Below are 26,928 nucleotides of genomic sequence, written 5' to 3' on the forward strand. Positions count from 1 at the left end.
GAAAAGACAGAAATATTTATCAGTCTAGTACTAATAAAAAGAACTCCCACCTGCATCAATTCTCTTCCTTATCACAAACTTTTTGAGTTAAAATAAATGCAAGTCCAAAATGCAATGGTTTTCTGCAAGGCCATGAGAGTTAGTCCAAATTGGACCCAACTATATTTCATGTTTTTTTCTCAGTAGGATCATTATTTGCCAATTGTTTTTGACATCCATGGCAAAAATTAATTAATTTCAAAGAACCTAAGTATGGTATATACAGAATTAAGTATTACAAAATACTAAAGATTCTTAGCCAGTCTCTCTTGCTGCCAAAAAGAACTGGGCTGGATTGCAATTCCTGCAAGGGAAACAAAGCAAAGGGAAGAAGCACCAACAAATGAAGGAAAAGAACAAGAATGCAAGATGGGCACAAAGCATTGGAAGGAGCCATGAGGAAAATGAAGAACCTCTAATGACAATGGCTGGAAAGAGATGAGAAGGTAATCAAGTCGACTGTGGCCTCAGCTGTCTGCAGGAGAAGCAGCAGCAGCAAGAACAGCACATCTACAAAAAAGATATTGTGCCTTTAAGTCATTTCCAACATATGGCAACTCCATCACAGGATTTTCTTGGCAAGATTTGTTCAGAGAGAGCTTGCCTTAGCCTTCCTCCAAGGTTGAGTGACTTGTCCAACATCAGCAAATGGATTTCCATTGTCGAGCAGGTGTTTGAACCCTGGTCTTGCAGTATCCTAGTACAACACTCAAACCACTATATTTATAATCAATAATCAATTCGTTCAGAATGTTCAGTCAAAATGTGGGCATTGTTATTTTTAACATGTGGGGTCTCTTTGGTTGGTCCTGGATTATTAGGTACACCCTAATTAACCTAACCCACCTAAAGCTGCAGTTTATTCCATTTGTTTCAGTGCAATCATATGTGGACTTTGTGAATTCACCTCAAACCAGCCTTTCCCTTATCAGATTATTGTAATGATCGGTGATGTTAAGCATCTTTTCATTACCCGCCATGAGATTCCCAGAAATCCCAGCCATTTTACCAGCTGTTAGGATTTCTGAGAGTTGAAGACAAAAACATCTGGGGGCCCACAGGTTGTGAACCACTGCTTTAACTCCTTTCAGACTGATAACACAAACCAACCTAAAGAAATCTTAGCATCTTGGTTTTTAGGCCTGTTCCTGAGGTTATTTTGGGTGCAGATGCAGAAAATTGCATTGGCTAGACTGCATTAGCTCAAATTTCTTAGATATGGTTCCATTTTTGGAATCGGCGAACAGAATGCTGGCTTTGATAGGTTTTAACCTAAACCAGCACAACACTTAATATGTTCTCCCTCACTCCTCTTTAACATGTAGCCTGAAAAACTCTTCTGGAGAACAAAGAGCTTGCTCACCCTTTTGCAGTATCTTCATTAGTTCTACCAGATATGTTAATTAAGTGTGGGTTTGAGTAATCTTTTTTTTGTCACACAGCTTCCTTTGTATTTTGGATGCATAAACACACTTCTGGGGAAATTCTCTCTGTTGCCACCAACTGGCAAGACCAAAACACATATCAAGCTTTGTCATGTGAACAAGATGTTTGCATTGTAGTAGCTTCATCCTGAAAGAATGGAGATAACAATGGACAGTAATTTCAAGTGATGCAAAGGTGGATCTAATACCAACATTTATTGTCTTTGTGGTCAAACTTTGAGATCGAGAGCTTAGAATAATTTTGGGCCTTTTTTTGAAGCATGAGGATCTTGGACGAATGGAATTAATTATATATACCTTTTTAAGGTTTTTATAATGTGTTTTAACAATGTTATTAATAGATCCGTATGTATTGTTTCGTTTTTATGACTGCATTTTTGGGCATTAAATTTTGCCAATTTTTGTAAGCCGCCCTGAGTCCCCTCGGGTGAGAAGGGCGGTGTATAAATGTTGTAAATAAATAAGAAATTTTTTTTTGCAGGAGGCTAGGTGAGTAGGTTACATTTATGTCCTACTTAGCTTTGCTGAGCTCCAGCTTCCTCTTTTTTGACATTTTAATTTCACAACTGCCTTGTGAGATAAGTCAGTGCCTGGACCAAGGCCATCCAGTGGTTTTTGTGGCTCAGTGCAAACTAGAATCCAGATCTCCCAAAATCTAGTCCAACATTTCACCTATCCACTAAAACACAGATAATTGAAGTTGGATACACACAATCACCTTCATAAAACATCCTCATTAATGGATGCTGAAAGGAAACTAGAGGCAGGCTACAGGCATCATGCAAAGGTATGGCTGATCAACTTCTAATGCATCACATTTACAATTTAATGATAGAAATATAATCCTGGCTAGTGATCTGAAGATTTTATTTCTAGGTATTGAGAAAGGTTGCACTTTTTTTCTTTTGAAAAAATAATAATTTACTGCAATATCTTTAAATGTTGTTCGGGTGTTTTCTGATCACTAGGTAGACCACAAGCATCTTAACTGTAAGCATGAAACATACATCACTGCACAACCTACCACTAATTTCTTTTCCCCCTTCCTTGAACCTGTTTCAGTTTGTTTGACCGTTATAAATATTACTGTTTTGCCAAATCACAATACTGTCATTGTAAAATTGTTTTACAGAGTGTGGTGCAAAGGTCGAAAACATTAACACATTAAAAATATATGGCATGTTTCAAAGTAATGGACCCAATCTCAAGTACAATTTCAAAAATCCACTTTGACCCATTCAGCTTCCTAATACAATTTTATGAGTTCGCCTTTACTAGACTCTTTCATATGGATATGCTAGAGAAATTGATGTAGGAAAAAGCTGGTTTGTCATCAACCATAGTACAAAACAAATGACTTATTTGTGCCAGACACATCAGATTCTATGATCTGAATAAGCTAGATGTGCATAAAATTATAGCCAAATATGCAGACCAGGTTATACGGAATATCTATGACAAAATGCATTACTGGTATACTATTGACTTTATTAGGAATATACTGCCAGTAGATTAATAAAAATCCCTATTAATTTATTGTTTGTTCACTGTCCATCACCTTCACCAAAATGTGCACAAAATTGTTCTATATCTGACCAAATGTAACATTCTTTAAAAAAATTCAAGAAATGCAAGAGTTACAAAACAGACATTCAGAAAAGTCTCAATTTCTTAATGTTTGATTTATTCCAAGTCCGACTGAACATGATACAATCCTATGACAATGCAAAACTGTCTCGACAGTAGTATAAGTGCTTACACTTATTTTCCCTTCTGACCTCTGTTTTAACCGCTTGCTTCTGCCATGCAGTGATTTCCAGCAAATGACAACACTACACTTTGTTCCCTCTACTTAGATGTGCAATTAGGGTTTCAACAGGAGACGTTCTCACATATAACTACCATAATTTATAACACAAAAAATGTTCAGGAAATATTCAGCACCTGAAGTATTTTCCACATTCAAAGGGTTACTGTGGCAAGTATCACCCTTTTGTACTACAAGAGAGTGGAAGCAGAGGTGGAAAAAATAACTTTCCCTATAGCCAAAGGGGGAATGAAAGAAAGCAGCCATTCATATCCAAGAGCTGGCCCCACCCCTTGATTGATGCCCTTAATGGGGCAACCTCTGTAATGTTTTAGGAGCTGTTCACATCCATGTTCTGCATCTTCCCTTCTAAGGCACAATCCCCAGCAGCTGTTTTCTTTTTGCCTCCTTCATGCTGTTTCTTTTGCTTCTTGGAAAGTTCTTGGTCAATAGGTGCAGCCTTTACAAATTTTATCATTTCTTTCAAGCCTAAAGGGAAGATTAAGTGCACATTAAGCACAGACAGGAAACACTTCTACAAAGCATCTAAGGCAGTGGTTCTCAACCTGTGGTCCTCAGGTGTTTTGGCCTATAACTCCCAGAAATCCCGGCCAGGTTGCCTGCTGGTAGGATTTCTGGAAGTTGAAAGCCAAAACATCTGGGGACCCACAGATTGAGAACCACTGATCTAAGGGCAATACTATTTTCAGAACACAGTACTACTCATTTTCATTCTCATGAACCAAAATGTCTCTTGGCACAAAGCTATCTTGTCTTGTGATGTTGGAGACAATATGGTACTGTCTCCAACGGGTTGAGGGGGATGAAATGAGATGTATTTACTCTTTTGAGATCCTAACGAGCAAGGAAGGGCCTAATTAAGGTAACATCCCTTTCCTCACAATTGCATAAACTGCTTCCAAATTGACAATGATGTCTTCAGGGAAGCAGCTCGCACTTAAACAAATGCAAAACAACTTCTGAAACATTGTGATTCAGTAAAAATTAGTAGTTGTGTTCAATTCATAGTCTAATGCAGATTTTAAAAACCCAAATGCACAACCTGTGGCATTTTAGGTGTTTTGTACTTCAACTCCCAGAATTCCTGATCATTGGCCAAGCTGGCTAGGGTTGGAGTTGGAGGCTCACAGGATGTGTGGGCCCATTCTACAGAATTCTTTCCTCAAAAGCAGAAGTGAGAATCATGAGGCTCACATGTAGCTGACCAGAAATCTGTTTTGCTGCCTGCAAGCTTCTTCTGAAGTCTCCCACATACTTGTATTAAAAAAGAAAGATGAAAAGAGAGAATTGTTGCTCATGGGGTGTCACTGATCTTCAATACCAGTCTCTGCCCATCCAAAGCCTTCCCAAAGGAATTTTACAAAACCAGAATTAGATATATCTATTTGTGTTTTTCCAGGGCCACTTAGCCACTGGCCTTCTGCCTTTGCCAAACACCTATGATATGGTTTGAAAGAGATACTACAATCTAAAGGAGAAGCAAGCAGACTCAAGACAACACAGATGGCTTGGCAAGAACTATGGATGAGTATTTCCAAGCATTTCCAGTTATTACCTGGAGGCATGAAGTCTCTCAGTTTCTCTGGTATAACAATTCCTTCTTCTGTCTGATAGTTCTCCAGGATGGCACATATCGCGCGTGTTGTAGCACACATGGTGGCATTGAGCATATGTACAAATTCCACCTAGGAGATGGGAAAAAACCTATCACATTCTTAACATTCTCCAGAATACAAATAACTAAGTATCAAGTGCATCTTTGAGGAGGGTAAGCATCATCATCCAAACAGACCATCCAATAAATGCTTCATATTCTATTCCCCAGCCACAAGGACTAATTTAGTCTTCGATTTAAAAATATACCTAATCTGATTTAGAAACAATGTTCCTAATACCATACGACTAACCAACTGTTCTGCAACATGTTCCTATCTGTACATTTGGAAATAATGATTTAGGCATATTGTATCTGTTCAAGTAAAAAAAAACCTTTTGTTTTAAAAGCAACACTTCAAAACTTGGGAGTAGCAAGTAATACGGTAATAAAAATAAAGACACTTGATTTAAAGTGGGTTGGGCAGCTCCAGATATTCCTGGACTACAGATCCCCTACCATCACTGACTATGCTCACTTAGGCTAATGGAAACTGCAGTTGAAATACAGCTGGGGCCCACAAATAATTCACACTTATCTAAATCCTTAAAACAGAGATATAAGTAAGGAAAACTTAATCTTTATTTTTTTTACAATTGCTTCTTTTTCAAATGAGCAATACTAGAACTGCAAGTGGTGTAGGTAAGATGAACTGATCATGAGTAGCCCTTTCTCAAACTTGGCATACATTTGGGAAGACACCAAGCATTTTCAAGAACAACATCCATGCTAACTCATCTCCACTGCATACTTTCAGAGTGGCAATCTACAAGCCAACTGAAATGCACAATTATGAAATAAAACAAGGTTATTTCCTTAAAGGTTACAGATGGTAAGTAGCTAGAATTCCTAAAAAAGGAAAAATCAACTGGTGGTTCCCAAATGTTGATCTTCCAGGTGTTCTGGACTCCAACTTCCAGAAACCGCGAGGAGGGAGCATTTTACCACCAAAATATTAGATGCCACCTACTTTGTCCATCATTTTCTTAGTTTGCCCATAGCGGATCCGAAGCCGGCGTGCCTGGTAATCAGTGCAGTTTGAGCAGGAAACTAGTTCACGGAAAGCTGCGGAGCCTGGGAACCAGGCCTCCAGGTCTAGCTTCTTACTGGCAGCATGATTCAAAGAACCTGTAACACCAAGATGCAGCACTCAGGCACCACTTCATTATGGCAAAACAGGAACTTAAAACGCACCTCTTCAACCCCACTAATTTTGAAACTAAAATGAAAACAAGAGCAACAAGGAAGATCTATAATAATGTCTGTAATTTAACCAGTCTGTGAAATAATCATGGGAATTAGCTGCATGTTTGGAAACTACTGACCTTGCAGTCATAGCAAATGCATCAAGTTAAAAATTACCAGACATTAAGGCTTAATGCTGGTTATTGTGCACTTATTAGGGAGTTGGATCCTCACAGTCTTAAACACACAATATAACCCCTAATGTTGATGAATGAAGAGGGTTGGAATTGCATCTTGGTTTCTCTTCAGTACTTTACTGTGATAGAGAACTTTCTGTGATGGAGTAGACTGTAAGCAACAACTACTAGAAATACCTGAAGGAAAGTCCCGCCAAGGGGCATCTACAGGTAGAAGGATCTGTCTTTCAATCTTCAGTATCTAAAGGAGCTCTGCTCCCCTGCAATAGGCCTCTTCAGGGATCATCATCTACGCAAGCATAGAGCCAATATAATGAAAAATATCAAACACTTTCTGCCTTGGCCCTTGTAAACTGGCAGGATTTTCTGCCCCTCTTCACTTCGCTCCATTCTGGATTGCTCTGTTCTGAGTTATAAACCATTTAGGGATGTGTATATACCTGAGACAATATTCACAATGTGGTAAGGGATGCCCAAGGACTGATAGAACTCCTCAGCAGTTGCAATCATCTCGTCAAACATCTCCCAAGACTTGTTATCATGAGGCGATGCATAGACAAACTGTTCAATCTGGAAAAGATCAAGGGAAGAAGAAATAAATTTACGAGTGGAGAAAGTACAAAAAAAATATTTTGTTAGTACCATACAGAATAAACATGAAGGATACTGGAACAACCATCTCCACATAACCACCACAGACTATTTTTTTATTCTCTTACACTGAGATGGTGTTAACTACCTGCAATACAGCAAAGTAAATTCTTCACAGCTATGAATAAGAGCATAACTTAGATCTCAGAATAGGTCAGTTACGCCATTCTTGAGATCACTTGCTCCTATGAGACAATGCTAGGGTTTGCTGCTTCAGGTCACTGTGCCCTTTTTGTGTGTGAAATAATACTTTAATCGATAACTATATGGGGCAGTCAGATATATGAAGGCCTTCTCCTTTTGTTAGTACTCAGATATATGTCCTGCCACTGTACTACCTTTTCAAACTGGTGCACTCGGAAAATGCCTCTAGTATCTCGGCCATGGGAGCCCACTTCCTGACGAAAGCACGTAGACAGTCCGGCGTATTTAATGGGCAGATCTTCAGGCTTCAGCCATTCATCCCTGTGCAAAGCTGCAATTGGCTGTTCAGATGTAGCAATCAGGTATTTCTCATCAATTGTGTTATCATCACTTCTCTCACTGCCCTTGCCAAGCACCTACGAAACAGAAGAAACTAGTGCCTCAGATCAGAACAGTGATACTGTCACATCTATTGACCAGTTTTCATTATTTTAAATAGCAAAGCAGAAAAATAGCTCATGTGCATGTACCAATACTCAAATCTGTCAACTCTCTTAATCTACACATCAACAGTTGATTCAGTTTTTTCTCCAAGATCTCTATCCCCACCATACAGACCCCTATGAAAACGGATAGGCTACAACAATAATTCAAACTAAAGGTCTTTCTCTCTGACAGAGACACAAGAAGGCCTTCTCAGTAGTCACTTGGAGTCTACAGAACTTCCAACCAAAAAGAAAAAAGACTTTCTGGTTAATGTTCTGCTAGCAAGTAGTGGTGTTTTCATTCAGACAGGTATTTGGTAATTAAACTGTCACTAATGAAAGACAGCAGGAGAGCAAACATGCCATATTACAGAACTGGACTATGGCCCGTTCCACACAGCTGAATAAAATCCCATGTTTTCTGCTTTGAACTGGAATATATTGCAGTGTGGACTCAGATAACCCAGTTCAAAGGAATTTTCTGCCTTGATATTCTGGGTTATATGGCTGTGTGGAAGGGGCCTGGGTTATCTGAGTCCACACTGCCATATATTCCAGTTCAAAGCAGATATTGTGGGATTTTATTCAGCTGTGTGGAAGGAGCCTAAATCTTACCAAGAAAACTCCATGCCAAGTTCATCTTAGAGTTGCCCTAAGTTGAGAACAATTTGAAGGCATACAGCAACGCTGCTGAAAATGCTGCTGCTTTTTTCCTTTTAAAACAATAACAGATTCAATTGCTTTAAAGCTAACCCTTTTGTATTTTTTACTCATAATGGTTATTGCATTTTATTGTTAGCCTTCTTGAGTTCCTTTTAAGGGAGAAATGTAGACTGTTATTCAGATAAATAAATCAAGCTCATTCTCAAATTCTGAGAAACAGTAATGTTCACAGACAAAACTTTGGTGTGTCTTTCCAAGGAATGAAGACCCAAAAGACTAGCAGCCCACCGGGCTAGCTCTGCTATCAATGCTATTTCCAATGCCATATAGGAAATTCACTAAATACTGCTTCCTCGGCCACCATTCCATCAATGTCATATTTCTAAAGGCTCCAGTATATTTCAGCACTGCATAGAAGTTGAAAAATGGTGTTAGAGAAGGAGAGATGATGAGACACCTGTGAAGAATAATGCTAGAAATTCCTTCAGCCTACCAATGGGATGGTCCTTCTCCTCACAAATTATTAAAACTGTGTCTGTCTGGGGGCAGAAACATTTATTTTACAGAAATGTCTGTGAAAGTTTGAATTTAAGGACAAGTATTAAAATATGGTTCAAGATCCTAAGAAATTGCTAGTAATATTAGAAAGCTCCTACAAGATGCCATGAACAGTCTGATTACCCAATAAAATGAAAAACATATACTGTGTCTACAAGCAATATGGTGAGTTACTACTGAAACCTTACTTTGTAGAGTTCTTCATCAAACTGGCTTAGCTGCGCTACTTCCTGCATTACTTCTTTTCTCATGAAGAAGGGGGTATAAACAGGGGTGTATCCTTTGCTGAGTAACATCTGCAAGGCGTACTGAATGAGAGCTTGCTCTAGAAAAACCAGAGGACCCTGCAGAAGAAAAATTAGAAGAGCAATTAGAAGGTCAACATGAAATTTAATATTAATGGAATTTCTGATATCCAATACAATTACTATTATTACTTCCTTTACTATGTCATCTTACTCTTTCAGTGACTTATCTGCAATTGCCTCAATTACAGTCAACCCTCCACATTTTCAGGTTTGACTTTTGAGAATCCATTAATTGGATGCCTGCTCAGCAGTTTGGGATCTAAGTGAGCAGAATAGCCTGGCACATCTATGGGGATACCTCTGACTCATGCAAAGTGCTCGCTTTGTCTGTATTTGAATAATCAGTTTTGTAGAACAAGAATGTGAGAGAATCGGCAGGAACTGCCAGGACCCCATTGTCCTCCATTCTGCCATGCAGCTTAAGCATGACATAGAGTGTGCCCTTCATTGCAACTGCTCCCTCAGCATCCATATTGGCAATTTCATATGGACAGCATCCTAGGCCTCCTCTGCCATGAAATGCCCTCCTCAATGAAGAAAATTAATCTTGAATGATATAAAATGCTATAACGTTACTACTGGAGCAGAGTGCAATGTAACTTGACATGATGCCACACAAATGTTACTGTATATTGTAGTTTGGTTTTTAAATTTCTTATTTTATGATGTTTATATTTATGATTGATGTATTTGGTCTGTTGCTTGTATGATTTTAAGATGTTGTAAGCCGCTTTGGGTCCCATGAGGGAGAAAAGTGGAGTATAAATAAAGATTTATTATTATTATTACAGCTCTGATTAAAATGTTTTCTGTTGAAATCTCTAGGTCCTCCAGTGCAATTCTATGATCGACTTCTGCCAGAGGTTGACTACAGAGTCATGTTGAAGATTCTTAACAAAATGTTCCCTCAGGTTTAAAAAAGTTTTTTAAAAAATTCTTGTTATTTCCACTTTTGTGGGGGTCATGCGCCCCTAAACCCCAGCAACTGTGGAGGGCAGACTGTACTATGTTTTATAAAAACCACAAGATTGCTCCTTCAGTTATTCTGCTTTCAGCATTTTTATTATTAATTTTACTGTTACATATTCTGCATTATTCAGTGTTTTATGAATATCAACTGCTTTCCTACATCTTACCTGTCATTTCAGTAATTTTTGATATCTTTCTGGTTGAGTGATTGTTCACCTTCATGCTTAATGGAACAAAATACAATAGCGATTTTAAAAGGAACAAACTTTCAGTCCTATTAAGATTCTAGGTTCTCACCTTAAGAAAGTAGCCCCTGCTTCCAGCTACGATGGCTCCCTTTTCACCCTCATATCCATCCACCATAACAACCAGGTCCACATGCGAGTATTTCTTCCTCACTGTGCAGTCTCCCCATAGCCTTTCCACTTTGTTATCTACATCCTACATATGTGGAAAAAAGGAAAAATGAGTGTATTCTGGAGCTTTACTGAACATCCTAAGAGAAAACGACATTAATTCTAAGTAAGCGTTTTCTTTATTTCTTCCCATGCACAACTCCACATGGTAATTGATAAACAATAACATCTGCCAGTAGCCTTTCTGACTGCCTTTACGATCTCCTTGTAACACTATGGCTCTCATCCCATGGGCTGCAGTGGAAAAGGGAAGCTGAGGTGCCAAAGAAACATGGACTACTTTTGATCATCTTGTGATCACTCATGGTTCTATCACAGAAGTTCCAGATAGCAATCCCATGTGTTTTGCAAAACTACTATTTGCAAACAAATTTATTGACCACAAAGTCTCTATCATCAGAGTGGAAACTGTGTCACCCTCCAGACCAGGGGTCCCCAAACTAAGGCCTGGGGGCCACATGCAGCCCATCAAAACCATTTATCCAGCCCCTGTGGTGGCAGCTCCCTCCTCCTCCACTGGGGAAGGAGGAAAGTGCGTGCGGTGCGGGATAGGAGGGAAAGGCGCACACCTTCCCCGTCTGGTGCATGCCTTCCAAAGCTTTGCTTGTTTATAATAGTATTTTAATTATTATTTAATTAACAATTAATTATTAAGGGGTGCTTTGCTAGTGCTTTTGGTGCAGAAAGAGGTTGGACTAAATGCCCAAGGGGTCTCTCTTCCAACCCTTTTTATTATTATGATTAACATTGAGGCTGTATTTATTCCTGTTTTGTTTTTTTACTTCAAAATAAGATATGTGCAGTGTGTACTGCATAGGAATTTGTTCATAGGTTTTTAAAAAAAAACTATAGTCCGGCCCTCCAACAGTCTGAGGGACTGTGAACTGGCCCCCTGTTTAAAAAGTTTGGGGACCCCTGCTCCAGACATTGTTGTGACTGCAATTCCCAGCAGTACTATTTAGCTGATAGTGAAAATAATAATAATAATAATAATAATAATAATAATAATAACAACAACAACAACAACAACTTTATTCTTATACCCCGCCCCATCTCCCCGAAGGGACTCGGGGCGGCTTACATGGGGCCAAGCCCGGAACAGCAATATAAAAGCAAACGCAAACAATAAAACAAATCAATCAGCAATAAAACATCAAACAAGGATAAAAACAGTCATAAAAAGTCAAAACATTGTTCAAGAACCTTTAGAGGGCTGCAAAATGTCCACCCTTCTCTACTTCAACACAATGATAGTGATAATTAATTTAATACAAAATTTAGTAAGCCCGATTCTGTCTCAGTCCTGCCAAAGAAATACTAAAATAAAATGGTTTTGTTGGACACTGACTATAATGAGATAGCTGCCTTGGGTTCATCCCCAGTTTTACGTAGGAGCAATCATTTCATAAGTCTGCAGAACAGAGGAAGAGAACAGAAAGCATAGCCATTCAACTATGTCTACTGAACCACTGCTTCTTTTGACTTCTCTTCTCCCTGGTAGACAAACTATGTCTATTTCAGCTGGCTGCTTTAAGAATTTCATATATTTTATACAAGGGTTTATTTTTCATGGAGGGAAAGTACATTTTTCTTTTTATTGATCTGTAAGCCACACTGGGAGAATTGAGTCCAAAGAACCGAGTGAAGATGCTCTACATAAATAAAATGAACTTGAATCCAAGTTAGTTTCCCTTTTTTTTTTTCTAAATGCCATGTTGGTTTCCCATGGTTGGTTTCAAACCACAATTTTATGTTTCTTGAGGATCCATTAAATGTGTGCTTCCTACTCTGCTGAAAACACTGCAGTTTAATACAAACTGTATTCCCTTCTCAATAACATCACTTCAGTCCACAGCTCTGGCAGTACAGCATTTTAATATGGAAACACATGCAGGCAACACATGGCCAATCATACACTCTGATACAAAGGATGTGGAATATATTCCTACCTCATCATTGCTTATTGGCACAGAAGGGTGAAGGAGATTTCCAATTTCTCTGAGGTTCTCAAACCGTTCTGCTTCCAGCTTCAAGCGTTCTTCATCACACTTGAGTACTGCTTCATCAATCAGAAGACGGACTTTTTTAATTTGGCTTACCTGAAGACCCTGAAACATAAAAGAACGTCATAATACATATGGAAAACAAGAAAAAAGGAACGCCTTGCAAATGAAGAGACCACATTTTAGTACTATATTTCTACTTGCAACAGGTTTATCTTTCAGCTGAAAATGTATCAGGACAATACTGATACTATGAAGCTCAGGAAACAGAGAACACTTAGTTTCTCACAAACACAAACAAAGAAAAGATATGTGCTTCACACTTTGAAAGCCTTATGCTTTCTCATACTTCATAACACTGCATGGATACTCAATGTGGTTGCACAGCTGTAACCAAGGGGCACAAAACAAAATGATGGAGTATGCTTCTAAACCAAGAGTTTATTTATTTATTTATTTATTTATTTACAGTATTTATATTCCGCCCTTCTCAGGGCGGATCACATTACACATATAAGGCAAACATTCAATGCCTTGACATAGAACAAAGACAAAGACAAACGCAGGCTCCGAGCTGGCCTCGAACTCATGACCTCTTGGCCAGAGTGATTGATCTCAGCTGGCTGCAGTTGGCTGCTCACCAGCTTGCGCCACAGCCCGGGCCAGAGTTGCTTAGGTTACACATACAGTCCTGAAAGAATCCTTCACGCTATTCTTCAATTTTCATGTTATGGTTGAGCCTCATGGCTCTTCTACTGGGAGACGTGGGCGTAAGACTCCTCGAGAGTCAGATACTCTCGAGGAGCGAGAAAGGAAGCGGCTGCGAGATATCTTTGCAGAACCATCTGACGAGGATTCTTTTGAGGGGTTTACTGAGAGAATGGAGGAAGAGATGGTTAGCTCGGAAGAGGATGACATGGAATGGACTCGTGTAAGGGAGGATTTGGGTGCCACTGGCAATGATAGTATGGAAGGCGATTGGGGACCTTCAGGATTAGACCCGTGGACAAGCTGGAGGGATGGGACGGGATCCACAGCTGGGGATGCTGTGGGGCGTAGTCAAAGGTGTTCCAGTTCTGATGAGGAAAGTGATGAGGAAACGCCCGGGCTAAGGAGAACAGCTGATAGCGATGAGGACTTGTAACTGGCATAAAATGGGGTTTGGGAGCAATAGCAAATTGCGTTGGGCAAGGTAATCTGGACGAACGCTTGGGATCTGTGTGGGAAGTTTTCCTGAAGACGGGTGTGATTCGTTTGCTGACTACCTTTGACCTTCCGTCGTCTTCTTGACGGACGCCATCTGCTTACTCTGGACTTACGGACTGACTGACTACGGCCTCGGATTCTCCTACCTGTGTCTATCGTTGGAACTGGTGAACTACAAACGTCTGCATCTGCCTTACGACCTTCGGAACGGATTGGGACTTCGCTGACTGCTTCTGCCCTCGTCTGCTGTGTTTGTATCGGGAAATTGCCTGCTGTGTGGAGGAGTAACCTCTAAGTTACTCAAACATAGCTCTTGGCAGCAGAGAAGCATCTGCTGCCAATTAGTTGCATTCCTTTGAACTTTTTGTTCACCAGCTTCTGTTTGTTTATTCCCAGGCTGAAGCAAGCTGTTTTGATTTAACCCGGATTAAACTCCGGTTTAATCCGGTTTATCTTTTGAACGTTTTTCTTGTCTCTTTTTACTTTTAAGGCCAGTGTTTGCCTAGCCCTTGTCTTTTACGGGCATTTTTGGTTCTGTAACTCCAATAAACTTTGTTATCTTTTATCTTGTGGCGTTCTGTCTCTGACATTTCATTTGTACAAACACAAAACATCACTCCATGAAATAGTTATGCATTTCTTTAAAAAGTAAAATTGGCAAGAATATGTTAAAATGCAGAATGGCCCTGTTTCAGATTTTGGCCAACGACAGCCTCCTCCAGAAAACTCCATTCTAGCACCCTGATTTGCAGTTCTCTACCCACCAAGGAGTTGTTTATTATTCAAAACTTAATTCGCATAGACAGCCTTGAATTTTGGTATCTAAGTTATGTTTCTGCCTCCCATAAAAAAATCTGTATTTTTGCAAAGCTCTGAGCTTTATGTATTAAATTCATAAAAATGGGCAACAGAAGAAAAACCACAGGAAACAGTTCATTTATTCTAATAGTTTATCTGTACTATCCATCTCTATAGCACACTTAGGGCAACACCTAACTCAAACACAAAATAATTAACTCAAATAGCTTAATAAAAATCAATAGCACAAACTAAAATTCAAAATCTCTAACAGATCAGCAAAATTTCTGAAAACAGATAAGCAAAATCTGAAATAGAAACCTTTTGGCTTGCCACAAAAATTACTCAAATACAATGTTTCACTACAAAGATCCACAATCATAATATAGTAAAACCAAAATGAGGACCACATTTCCCATTTTAGTATGGAGCAGCAGCTGCAAAGCATGAAACGAATCCTGTGACCTCTGGTGTTACCAAATGGCAAAAGCCACGCAGCCAGCAGCTGTTGCCCGGACAAAAGCCTGCTCTGCACCTGCATGCACAATGGCAGTTGTGCCTCCTCCTGGTGAAACTCTGCATTAACTGATTCAGTTCCCAGAATAGTAGCTGCTGCTGAGACTATAGTGAGCCACAGGAGGCTACACCAATGAATATGATTTCTGCTAGCTGTTAATTTGAAGGTAATAGGTACTAAAATTTTATTGTCATAATTACACAACAATTTTCACTCAGAGAAGTCAAGGAGACACACCTAGTTGTCCCTTCTGATTTAAATCTGTATGAGGTAGATTAGGCTGAATTAGGTCAGGAACTGAAAGAGTTGCAGTTCAATATCTGGAGCTTTTTGTAACGCACAAAATCACTATGTGGTGCGTGACACTTTATATTCAGTACAAAACTGAAAGGCTCAATGGCTCCCTTTCTTTGTAATATCCTAATAGCTATAATAAATGATCACAGTTTTATAGTTTTAATGGTTTTTATTCTATTGTTATATAGTTTTTTTATATTTGATGTTTACATATGTGAGGCATTGCATTTTGCCATTGATTATGATGTGAACTGCTTTGAGTCCCCCCTAGGGGTGAGAAAAGTGGTATATAAATACAATAAATAAATAAATAAATACTCTTGTAGAACATAAACAGAAACTGAGAACAAAATTTACACAATTTCAAAAAGTTTACTTACCAAAGGGTAGCTTAAAGTAAACTGAGTCTAGATATTACACAGCTGGAACTAAGAGCCAAACTAAACACAAATGCAGAATATCAATGTCCAAATTTCCATAGAGTTTTAAAAATTGAAAATCAATATAGGAAAAAGTATGAACTGAAGTTGTAGTGCTGGAAAAACTTTTAAGAGGTATTTACTGATTTGAAAGCAGCTTCCAATAGTATATTCCAAGTATATGAATCCAAGGAGTTAGGAGCCCCCAGATGGCGTAGTGGACTAAGTGACTTGAAGGTTGGGTTGCTGACCTGAAAGCTGCCAGGTTCGAATCCCACCTGGGGAGAGTGTGAATGAGCTCCCTCTATCAGCTCTAGCTCCATGCGGGGACATGAGAGAAGCCTCCCACAAGGATGGTAAAAACATCAAAACATCCGGGCGTCCCCTGGGCAACGTCCTTGCAGACGGCCAATTCTCTCACTCCAGACAACTCCGGTTGCTCCTGACACGAAAAAAAAAAAATCCAAGGAGTTAAAATCAAAATTATTAATCAAATCAAAACTACTTTTAAAACATTTTTTTTAAAAAAAGTAACACTAAAGAACAAATTAGAAGAAATTTGATTTAAATCTAACTTGCAAGCTTCTGTCTGCATTGTACAGAGGAAAATAAATAATTGGAGCACATCTACTTGTATATTTTAATCAAAAATATTTTTCCAGCACTACTTTTTAAGATCAAAATATACAAGGATAGTATAGGAACATATTGCATTGAAATGAATGGCCTCATCTCTATAAGATCAGCAAATAACAGAAAAACTATAGTAATCCAAGAGAGCACAAGAGTCACATTACACTTAACATTTTTTAGGTTGACCCACTCACACTACCCCAAATATAAACCACACAAGTGAAAGATGCTGAGGAGGGGAAACAACTCCACAAAAGTGCATATCTAACAAAGACAACATGATGGAAAGCACTGGATAATTAAGAAACGAATACAAAATAACTTACTGCTAAGATGTCTCCTGTGAGTTCATCAAGATTTTGTGCATTTTCTGGTATACAGTCATCATTTCCTACTGGCTCTTTTTTCTATATATGAGGATATACAAAGACAAAAAAGCCACAATAAACATTCCATCAAGAAATAATGTGCAAACATTACAGCCCACATGACAATCTTGGCTTGTGCTCTGAGAACACTGGTTCTAATCTGTCAACTGCAGAAAATTGTATTAAAATGCTTTAAATCACATTGCTCACCCCCCCCCCCCCCCAATCTGAAATACAGGGTGTCTCAAAAGTCTACATACATTGGAACACATTCGAAATGCAGTTACTTACGTAACCACCAATATCTTGGAATGTGTTCTCCGTGACTGAGGAAGAAGACTTTGTGTATCAAAAGAAATAGCCAACATGCAGAGAGTACTTTCTAAATATGTTATAAAATTTTGTAATGAAGATCTTGTAAGTAAAAGTACATTAAGCTACAGCTTTCAATTTTCCCTGTATATGGCAACTTTTGGGACAGTCTATCTTTTACTAAAACTAAGCATCCAATCCTGCGGTCTCTGTAAAACATCTCAGCTATTTTTTTTTCTCAAAGGCCTGGATGGGGAGGTGAGGGGCCTGTCTTTAGATGGTAAGATCTAACCTTGCCTCTTCTCTCCCCCCTCCCCAAGATGTTCACTAGCTAACCGGAGTTTACCACATTAAAAAAGGGAAATAAGACACATGCTGAGGAAGCTTTGGATTCAACATTCTCCCATTCTACATGTACACCACAAAGCAGATAGACACCAGCCTTAAAAGTGGCATATGTTGTTGAATGCTCTCCCCTTAGAACAGAGGTCCAGCTTGTAGGCAGCATTTGTCCCCAAATGTGGCTCTTCTGATCATTATGGCCATTAATTTGCCCCCAGAGGAAGATATATTTTTGCCATTTTTGGTCATCAATGCCCTTGTGGGCAGCATTTTTGCCATACTGCCCTTTATGCAGTATGGGAGTGCTATATCTTGTTGTGTTGCCTCCCTCTCCAAATTCATTTACAATCCAGAAGATGTCCCCCCTCTTTTAAAAAAGGACCTTGTTAAGAAAAGGCTTCTCTCAGGCCTGAAATGGCCCATGAGGACCTAAAAATGACAGGAAGGCCCTATGTGCACTGTAGAGGGAGTCTTGAGACATATGGCGGCCATTGTTCTTTACAATGGGGTTCATGGAAGGATGCAGCCTTCCAAGGTCTGGGGCACTAATGTAGCCCCTTCACCTTCCCCAGTTGTCCATTCCTGCTTTAGAGGCTCAACTGGCAAAAGCACTGATATTACTCTGGTTGAAAGTAAAAACATGGGGGGTTTCTTTGGCTAAAGGATGTGAAGCCTAATTTTGTCTAAATATCCATATGTGTATGTTTTTAAATTATATAATATGATTCTAATTGGTTTCAAATTATTGTGATTAAAGTGTTAAATTGCTTTTATATGATTTCAGTCTGTTTAAATTATTATTTTTATTTTAAAATGTTTAAAAGTTTACCATACGTCACCCCAATATTCTTATGTACAGGGCAGGATATAAATATTTAAACAATTCAACACTCATTCTTTCCCAATTGGTTTCAATGGAAAGGAATTAGTTAAAAGGAAATACAGGTCTAGGAATTGGATCAGTATATGCCACTTCTTCACCCACTGGCATTAACAGGGCTTTGCTTGGAATGGTTCATTTGCCTCAAATCTCCCGTCCACGCCCAGCAGGACTGAACTGCATATTAGCCAGGCGGAATTATACTGCACGAATGTGGCTGGTATAAAATGATATTGTTTTATACCTCACTAAAGAACTTGGTGACATTAGAGTAGCAAAGTTAAACAAAATGATTGTTTGATTTCACATCAAGTATTGCATTAGGTATTATATTTATTTTTCCATTGTGCCAGTGAATAACGTATTTTGCAAAATCTGGTATCACTTCCAACCATTTAGACCAAAACAGGACTAAAGGAATAGAAGTGAAAAAATGTGCTCTCATGAAGGATTAAATTATGAATCTGAAGATGCTGTATCCAATTCCCATCTTCCTGCTTTATATAAAGCCTGGTTAAACCATCCCCAGTTCAAAATATTATTCAATCCTATCAAAGCGGACAACAAAAAAATGGTGCCTTTCATATTACTACTGAGGATTAATTTTGCTTGAAAGCTTCTATGATTTTAAAGTACATGTTGAGTTTTTCTTAATTGGAATTCCAAAATACTCTAAAATCCAAAAAAGGGTGGCTGAGACTGTGACATCTTTGCTTTCAGAAGGTTCGATGTACGCAAACTTTGTTTCATGCACAACATTAGCCATAAATATTGCACAGTTCATTCCAGGCTATATGCACACAACATGTATGAAACATTCATTAATTTCATTTTTAGGTTTGGGTTCAATCTCCAAAATACCACAAGTATGTCAAAATAAAAAAATAAAATAAAAAATCCAAACATGCAACACTTCATATCCCAAGCATTTTGGATAAGAGACAGTCGACCATTCTGCCTCATTACTATTCTTTACATGTCATCTTTCAATTTGTGAAGGCTATGTGTTATGATTGAGCCTCATGGCTCTGCTTCTGGCAGACGTGGACGTAAGACTCCTCGAGAGTCAGATACTCTCGAGGAGCGAGAAAGAAAGAGGCTGCGAGATATCTTTGCAGAACCGTCTGACGAAGAGTCTTTTAAGGGGTTCACGGAGAGAATGGAGGAAGAGCTGGTTAGCTCGGAAGAGGATGAGATGGATTGGACTCGGGTAAGGGAGGAGTTGGGTGCCACTGGCAATAATGGGATGGAAGATGAATGGGGACCTTCAGGATTAGACCCATGGACAAGCTGGAGGGATGGGACGGGATCCACAGCTGGGGATGCTGTGGGGCGTAGTCAGAGGTGTTCCAGCTCTGATGAGGAAAGTGATGAGGAAACGCCCGGGTTAAGGAGGGCAGCTGATAGTGATGAGGATTTGTAACTGGCATAAAATGAGGCTTGGGAGCAATTGCAAATTGCGTTGGGCAAGGTAATCTGGACGAACGCTTGGGATCTGTGTGGGACGCTTTCCTGAAGACTGGTGTGTTTTCGTGTGCTGATACGTAAGTTGTTTTGGAATTTGGGTTCAGACGGCAGGAGGAATTGTGTGGGCTTTTGTTTGTGCAAAACCTCTGCTTAATCTCAATAGCTTTGACCTTCCGTCGTCTTCTTGACGGACGCCATCTGCTACTCTGGATTTACGGACTGAAAACTGACTACGGGCTCGCTTTCTCCTATTGGACTTGGAAAACTGCAAACGTCTGATTCTGCCTCTCGACCTTCGGAACGAATTGGGACTACGCTACTGCTTCAATCCTTGGCTGTTGAGTTTGTATTGGAAATTTGCCTTGCTGTGTGAAGGAGTGACTCCTAGTTACTCAAAACATAGTGCTGGCAGCAGAGTGTTATCTGCTGCCAATTAGTTGCATTCTTTTGAACTCCTTGTTTCCCAGCTTCTGTTTGTTTTTCCCCAGGCTGAAGCAAGCTGTTTTGATTTTACCCGGATTAAACTCCGGTTTAATCCGGTTTATCTTTTGAACGTTTTTTCTTGCCCCTTTTTGTTTTTAAAGGCTAAGTTGCCTTGCCCTTGTCTTTTACGGGCATTTTGAGTTCTGTAAATCCAATAAACTCTGTTATCTTTGATCTTGTGGCGTTCTGTCCTTGACACTATGATTTCTCTGATGTTGTTTTAATACTGCTAATCAAATTCTACATGCCTCCTAGCACAGTCTGAACCAAAACAAAATGACATACATTAAAGTTGCCTTAATAAAATCAACAAAACCTGTGATTTTAATAAATCGTACCTTCATTTTCTCGCCTATTGTTTTGCTACACAAGTTCTTCAGCTTATTCAGATTGTCTGCACGGAATCTGCCTGTAAGAAAAATATGTGAAAAATAATAAGAAAGCCATCATACTTTTATTGAATATCTGTGAGTTTAAGACCAGATTAAAGAACATTCATTTTGTAAAATTGCAGAAAGTGAAAAATTGAAAAAAATGAATATAAATTCAGTATTTTACAGTACACATCAAAAGAAACATGCTCACTAAACAATACTAGTAACTGTGGAACCAGTCTGTCTTCTCTCACACTTTTGTTTTAAAATCTTGCAGAAAATCCTTTTCCACCTGAATCTATTTCCACATCAAACAAACCTGGGTACTATTTCATTGATTTGTAGGAGAGGGGACAGTGATTTCAAATAACTTCATTCTCATACATTAAACATGGGACTCTGGAGTTAAAAGAAAGAGGAAAAATCTAAATAGATCACATTAAAATTAAAAAGCAGATTTAAACTGTGAGCAAGATCTACTGTGCTTTCTGCAGACTTAAATAGGAATTTCTGCATAGCCCCTACTCCATTTTCCCATTCCATTCTAAACCCATTTTCCCATGTCCCCCAAAAATCAGCTCATCAGCATATATTCTACACTTGGGAAATAAAAATTAAATACACAGATATAGGATGGGTAACTACTTGGACTGGATCCCTGGTGTATCTTCCATCTCTATGATTCTATATGTGTAACTATTTCAACTTGCTTCATAAGGATTCTTTACTATTTTCTTCCTTATAGCAGGTACAGGACCTGGTGGAATTGGTTGGTGATAGGTGAACATTATTGCCAGTAAAGATGTCCTTCCTTAGATTGAATTTTTTTTAAGGTTTGTGTGTAGGGATAGTTGCATATCACAATATCAGTAATAATGAACTTCCTCTTAATAGAAAATACTTTATTCACTGTAATGATAGAAAAAACAAACAAACCAAAACAATTGGAGCTTCCATATAATGGGAAGGACTGGCTCTAACCATGCGCTGAATTTCCACAGGGAAATGTGTGGCTGGTTAGTTTGATCTTACCATGATCTTTGTGGTGTTAAGAAGTTCACTACAGAGCCAGTGTGGACCGGGAAAATATGGTGTCAAACACATTTCTTTTTGTCAGTGTAGACAAGCTCCATGAGATAAAATCTGGCATAATACTGCAGACTCTCAATTAACTGGCATCCATGTGGATTGGTAGATGCCAGATAAATGCAGTTTCTGGTTGCCTGAGAGTTACTATTTAAAACAGGTCTACCTAATACAACATACCATATTGACTTGATATTAATATTGAAATACAGTAATTAAAAGCACATTAAGAGAAATAAAGACAAGGCTTCATGTAACAAAGTTTTACTGCATTATAGAATAGTTTTGTAAATGCAGTATGCATTACATCTTTAATTTTTTTTTTGGCTGGTTGCTTGATAGTCCCAGGTGCTTGAGTTCTGGTTAACGGAGAGTCCATTGTACTACCATATAAACCATCTCCCCAATTCAGAGTGGGTTATAGTTGTGTAGGAGAACTGAAGAGTATTTGTTTATATTATGTTTTGTAATACCAACAACTAAACAAAACAATGGCTTTAAAATAGTTAGAGGAAAAAATATCAAATACAGCCAGCTGTAATTCTTCTTTGAAAAATAAGTGATGATTGTTACAGAGAAAGTGAAACTCTACTGCTGCTGATCTGCAAAACCTCTGAATCACTTTCTATGGCAATGACGATAGTTACAGCAGGATTGCATCAGACTAGGCAGCATCACTCCCTGAACTATATACTGCCAAATAGGCTCACAGATTTAAAGGGCAATGCAGTACTGAAATTAGGGATACTCTCTCACTGAAATAGGATGGGGGCAAGAAAATGATTAATTTGTTAACATCTTTTTCATAAAATAAAGCAATCCCCACAGGTATTTTTACCCATAGGGTAAGAAACAAACCCAATCAGTAAAACAGCATGCTCCATATGAGTTCAGAAGGGAAATGGAAGCATGCTAAAACCTTTTTGAAAGGATGATAGCTGAATTCATGAAAGAATTCAGATCTGTTATTAGATCAAGGCTGGTTTTAAAACACTTTGTTTTCTGCAGTGTCTCAATTGGTCCTCATTCAAATAATTAGAGCTAGCACAGAGAAGGGAAAAGAGCTTGTCCTGGCCTCAGGGAAATAATGAAAACACAACAGCCCTGATGGTCCCAGGACTCTTCCACACAGCTGAATAAAATCCCACATTATCTGCTTTGAACTGGAATATATGGCAGTGTGAACTCAGATAACCCAGTTCAAAGCAGATGTTGTGGCATTTTCTGCCTTGATATTCTGGACTATATGGCTCTGTGGAGGGGCCCCCATCTTATATCTATTTATTCCAGTAGCCTAATTTTTAAATTATTTCTTACCCATCTTGAGAATTGAGGCAGGCATGGACAGACAGATACAAACTAAAATCACTAATTAAAATACACAACCAGTTCTGTGCACTGGAGTCTTTCTTCAGGATGCACATGGGTAGCAAATTCTGGGAGTGCTCAACTCCCATTTTATACAATGGCACAGTAAAATGATGCCTCTTATACAAAATGGCATAATTAAAGTACATTTGGAATTTATAAAAGTATATTCAAGCCGTAGATTGTGGTATCAATGAAAGCAGGAATGGCAAGAGTTGCTATCCAAAAGGCCCGTACCAGCTATAACTGGGAGGGAGCCATCTGGAACTATTATCACAGCTAAATATTTAAAAGTAGTATTTCAGATACAGAATCCACGGGCAAGGAGGGCTGCCTATACATATTAAAGCCATCCATTAGTTTTTTAAAAATCGTAATGTAAAAACTACAGTAGATTCTCAGTTAAAGATTAATTATGTGGACTGGGAGATGCCAGATGAATGTATTGTGTGGTTGCTTGAGAATTAGGCCCCTTCCACACAGTTGAATAAAATCCCACATTATCTGCTTTAAACTGGGATATATAGCAGTGTGGACTCTAATATCCCAGTTCAAAGCAGGTATTGTGGCATTTTCTGCCTTGATATTCTGGGTTTTATGGCTGTGTGGATGGGCCCTATGTTAAGCCTCTTTGTGTCTCCTGTGGGAAGAGATAAAGTGGGGTATAAATATAATAGCGCGATTGGTGCAGACAAGAGATCTTCTCAGTGGTGGCCCCTCGGCTGTGAAACTCCCTCCTTGCCTTTAGGAGAGTAAAAACCTGGCTTTGGGAGCAGGCCTTTGAAAAATAGCGTAGTGCAATAATTTTAACTGGAAATCATGCAATTGATTATGGAATGGCTTTAGACCTTGTTTTTTGACGAAGTGTTTCAACATTGGAATGTATTTTAATTATGCTTTTATGTACGTATCAATTTTAATCTAATTTTTATTTCAAGTTCATGTTTTTAGGCCCAAGGCACTGTACAAGTGCTGTTTGTAAGTCGCCTGGAGTCCCCCTTGGGGTAGAGAAAGGCGGGATATAAATAAGGTAAATAAATACATAAATACATATAGTGATGAAAAGCAAATAAAGGCAAGCTTTATAATGTAACACAGTTTTACTGTATTCTACATGTTTTAATTTTTTATTTAATGTATTGTTTCCTATATATAAGTTCTGACCCAGAACTGAAGCAAACCACACTGTCATATAACCCAGAATATCAAGACGGATAATCCACAATATCTGTGTTGAACTGGATTATCTGTGTCCACATTGCCAGATAATCCAATTCTAAGTGGATTTTATACAGCTGTATTGAAGGGGCCTGAGAGCCTACTGTATCTGGAAAGGCCTACTGAAGAGCCGAAGTCTTCAGTACTGTTTCATGCAGAGTCATCCAAAATTAGCATCCACTGACGCCCTAAATCAGGCATGGGCAAACTTGCCCCCCCCTTCCAGGTGTTTTGGACTTCAACTCCCACCATTCCTAACAGCCTCAGGCCTTTTCCCACTCTGCCGTTTAAGCGGAATGGTGAAGTCCAAAACACCTGGAGAGAGGGCCCAAGTTCGCCCATGCACTGCCAACCCCAATATACAGCCAGCCCGCGTACCCCGCGCATGCGCCCTGAGCCCCTTCGCCGGCCGCTTACATCTCCGCCAGGCCCCGTCGGCTTCTACCAGCGCGTCCACCAGCGCCGGGTCCTTGAAGCGCTTGCGCTGCGTCTCCCGCACCAGCTCCGGGTCGCCGCCTTTGTCAGCGCGGAAAAGGTCCAAGTCGAGCACCATGGTCGCGCCTTCCTTCCCTCGCTTCCCGACCTGACAGCCAGGCAAAGAACGGCGCTTTCACCCACACGCCGAGCGAAAGGCAGCCGGGAGAACTAGGCACGCATGCGCATTCCAGACGAAGCCGGGCGGAGTGTGTAGAAATGGAATACGCATGCGCCAGAGAACAGCCTGCGCTCATCTATCAGCCCACCCCAAAATGAAATACTGTAGTGACGTTAGAGCGCCCTCTAAAGGTCGACTGCGCGGCTGCATTTAGCATTTCCCCGCCCGCTGCGGATGTTCTACGTAAGGAATGTAGTATTGCCAAGCAGGAAGAGTAAAATCGGAATGACTGTTGCCAAAGTAGTAGTAGTAGTAATAATAGTAGTAATAATAATAATCCTACTGGGATCTGCACGCATCATCCGAAAATACATCACAGAGTCGTAGAAACTTGGGAAGTGTTCGACTTGTGATTTTGTGATACGAAATTCAGCATATCTATCTTGTTTGCTGTGTCATAAAATAATAATAATAATAATAATAATAATAATAATAATAATAATAATAATAATAATAATAATAATAATAAACAACTTTGGGTTGCTGTGAGTTTCTGGGCTGTATGGCCATGTTTCAGAAGCATTCTCTCCTGACGTTTCACCCACATCTATGGCAGGCATCCTCAGAGGTTGTGAGGTCTGTTGGAAACTAGGCAAGTGCCAAGCGGGGTATATATATCTGTGGAAAGTATAGGGTGGGAGAAAAAACGCTTGTCTCTTTGAGGCGAGTGCGAATGTTGCAATTGGCCACTTTTTTTTTTGTATCGTGTCAGGAGCGACTTGAGAAACTACAAGCCGCTTCTGGTCTGAGAGACTTGGCCGTCTGCAAGGATGTTACCCAGAGGACGCCAGGATGTTTTTGATCATCCTTGTGGGAAGCTTCTCTCATGTCCCCGCATGGAGTTGGAGCTGATAGAGGGAGCTCATCTGCGCTCTCCCCGGGTGGGATTCGAACCTGGCAGTTTTCAGATCAGCAACCCAACCTTCAAGTCACAAGGCTTTAATCCACTACGCCACCGGGGGCTTCTATTGGCCACCTTGATTAGCATTGAATATCCTTGCATCTTCAAAGCTTGGCTGCTTCCTGTCTGGGGGAATCCTTTGTTGGGAAGTATTTAGCTGGCCCTGGTTGTTTCTTGTCTGAAATTCCCCAGTTTTTAAGTGTTGTTCTTTATCTATGTCCTGATTTTAGAGCTTTTTAAATACTTTAAAACAGTGCTTCCCAACCTTTGGGCCTCCAAGTGTTTTGGACTTCAACTTCCAGAAATCCCAGCCAGTTTACCAGCTGTAAGGAACTGTGGGAGCTGAAGTCCAAAACACCTGGAGGCCCAAAGGTTGAGAACCACTGCTTTAAAATAATAAAACTTTATTTATAACTCGCCTTCTCTTCCCAAGGGGATGCAGGGTGGCTTCCAAAAACAAAATGGCAAATATTCAATGCCATGTGTTTCAAAATAAAGGGAATAAGCAAAAATAAGGCAAACAACCAACAATTAAAATGACCAGTTAAATAGATCAAAATGAACAAGTAAAAACAACCCTAGCCAGAAAATATAATTGATCAGGCCTAATAAGTAACACATTAAGCAGTTAAAATCTAAGAATATAAAAATGTGACTATTCCAATAAGAGGCAGCTGGTAAACTGGCTGGGATTTCTGGGAGATGTAGGCCAAAAACATCTGGGGACCCCAGGCTGAGAACCACTTGTCACCAGCATTCTTTGGCAGAGAAGGCTGGAGACCTTCTAAAACTACATTTCCCAAGATTCCAAGAATGCATGATTTTTCAGAATGTGCATATCTTTTAAGCAACTATTTGGTCCAATAAAGAATTTAACTGAATTTATCATTATCTGACTGCGGAGGAGTTAACAAACGGGCAATATTAAACCCCTTTGGGGCAATAGTGCTTTGCAAGTATAAGATCCCAGCTTTAAACTACTTTGCACATCTAAGATCCCAGCTTTAAATGAAGTATCTTCCATTACACTCACGTGTCAGTAGTTCTTGAGAAATACAG

The 26,928-nt window shown here is 39.4% G+C and overlaps 1 protein-coding gene and 1 long non-coding RNA gene across 2 annotated transcripts; one reads left to right on the forward strand and one right to left on the reverse strand.

Annotated features, from left to right (window-relative positions):
- Window positions 1-3,147: 3,147 nt before the first annotated feature.
- Window positions 3,148-24,997, reverse strand: sars1 (seryl-tRNA synthetase 1). The gene is made up of 11 exons (XM_003220415.4): window positions 24,731-24,997; window positions 20,606-20,676; window positions 16,742-16,822; window positions 12,492-12,650; window positions 10,424-10,567; window positions 9,038-9,193; window positions 7,338-7,559; window positions 6,789-6,918; window positions 5,937-6,094; window positions 4,868-4,997; window positions 3,148-3,780 (listed from the first exon to the last, which is right to left on the reverse strand). The coding sequence occupies exons 1-11, from the start codon at window positions 24,864-24,866 to the stop codon at window positions 3,623-3,625; spliced, it is 1,545 nt and encodes a 514-aa protein (XP_003220463.1). The 5' UTR covers window positions 24,867-24,997; the 3' UTR covers window positions 3,148-3,622.
- LOC134298398 (uncharacterized) lies at window positions 19,197-20,441 on the forward strand. The gene is made up of 2 exons (XR_010005454.1): window positions 19,197-19,861; window positions 19,948-20,441. It is a non-coding gene; the product is annotated as an uncharacterized LOC134298398 (long non-coding RNA).
- Window positions 24,998-26,928: the final 1,931 nt, after the last annotated feature.

This window comes from Anolis carolinensis, chromosome 4 (genome assembly GCF_035594765.1).
Source record: "Anolis carolinensis isolate JA03-04 chromosome 4, rAnoCar3.1.pri, whole genome shotgun sequence".
Lineage (NCBI taxonomy): Eukaryota > Metazoa > Chordata > Lepidosauria > Squamata > Dactyloidae > Anolis > Anolis carolinensis.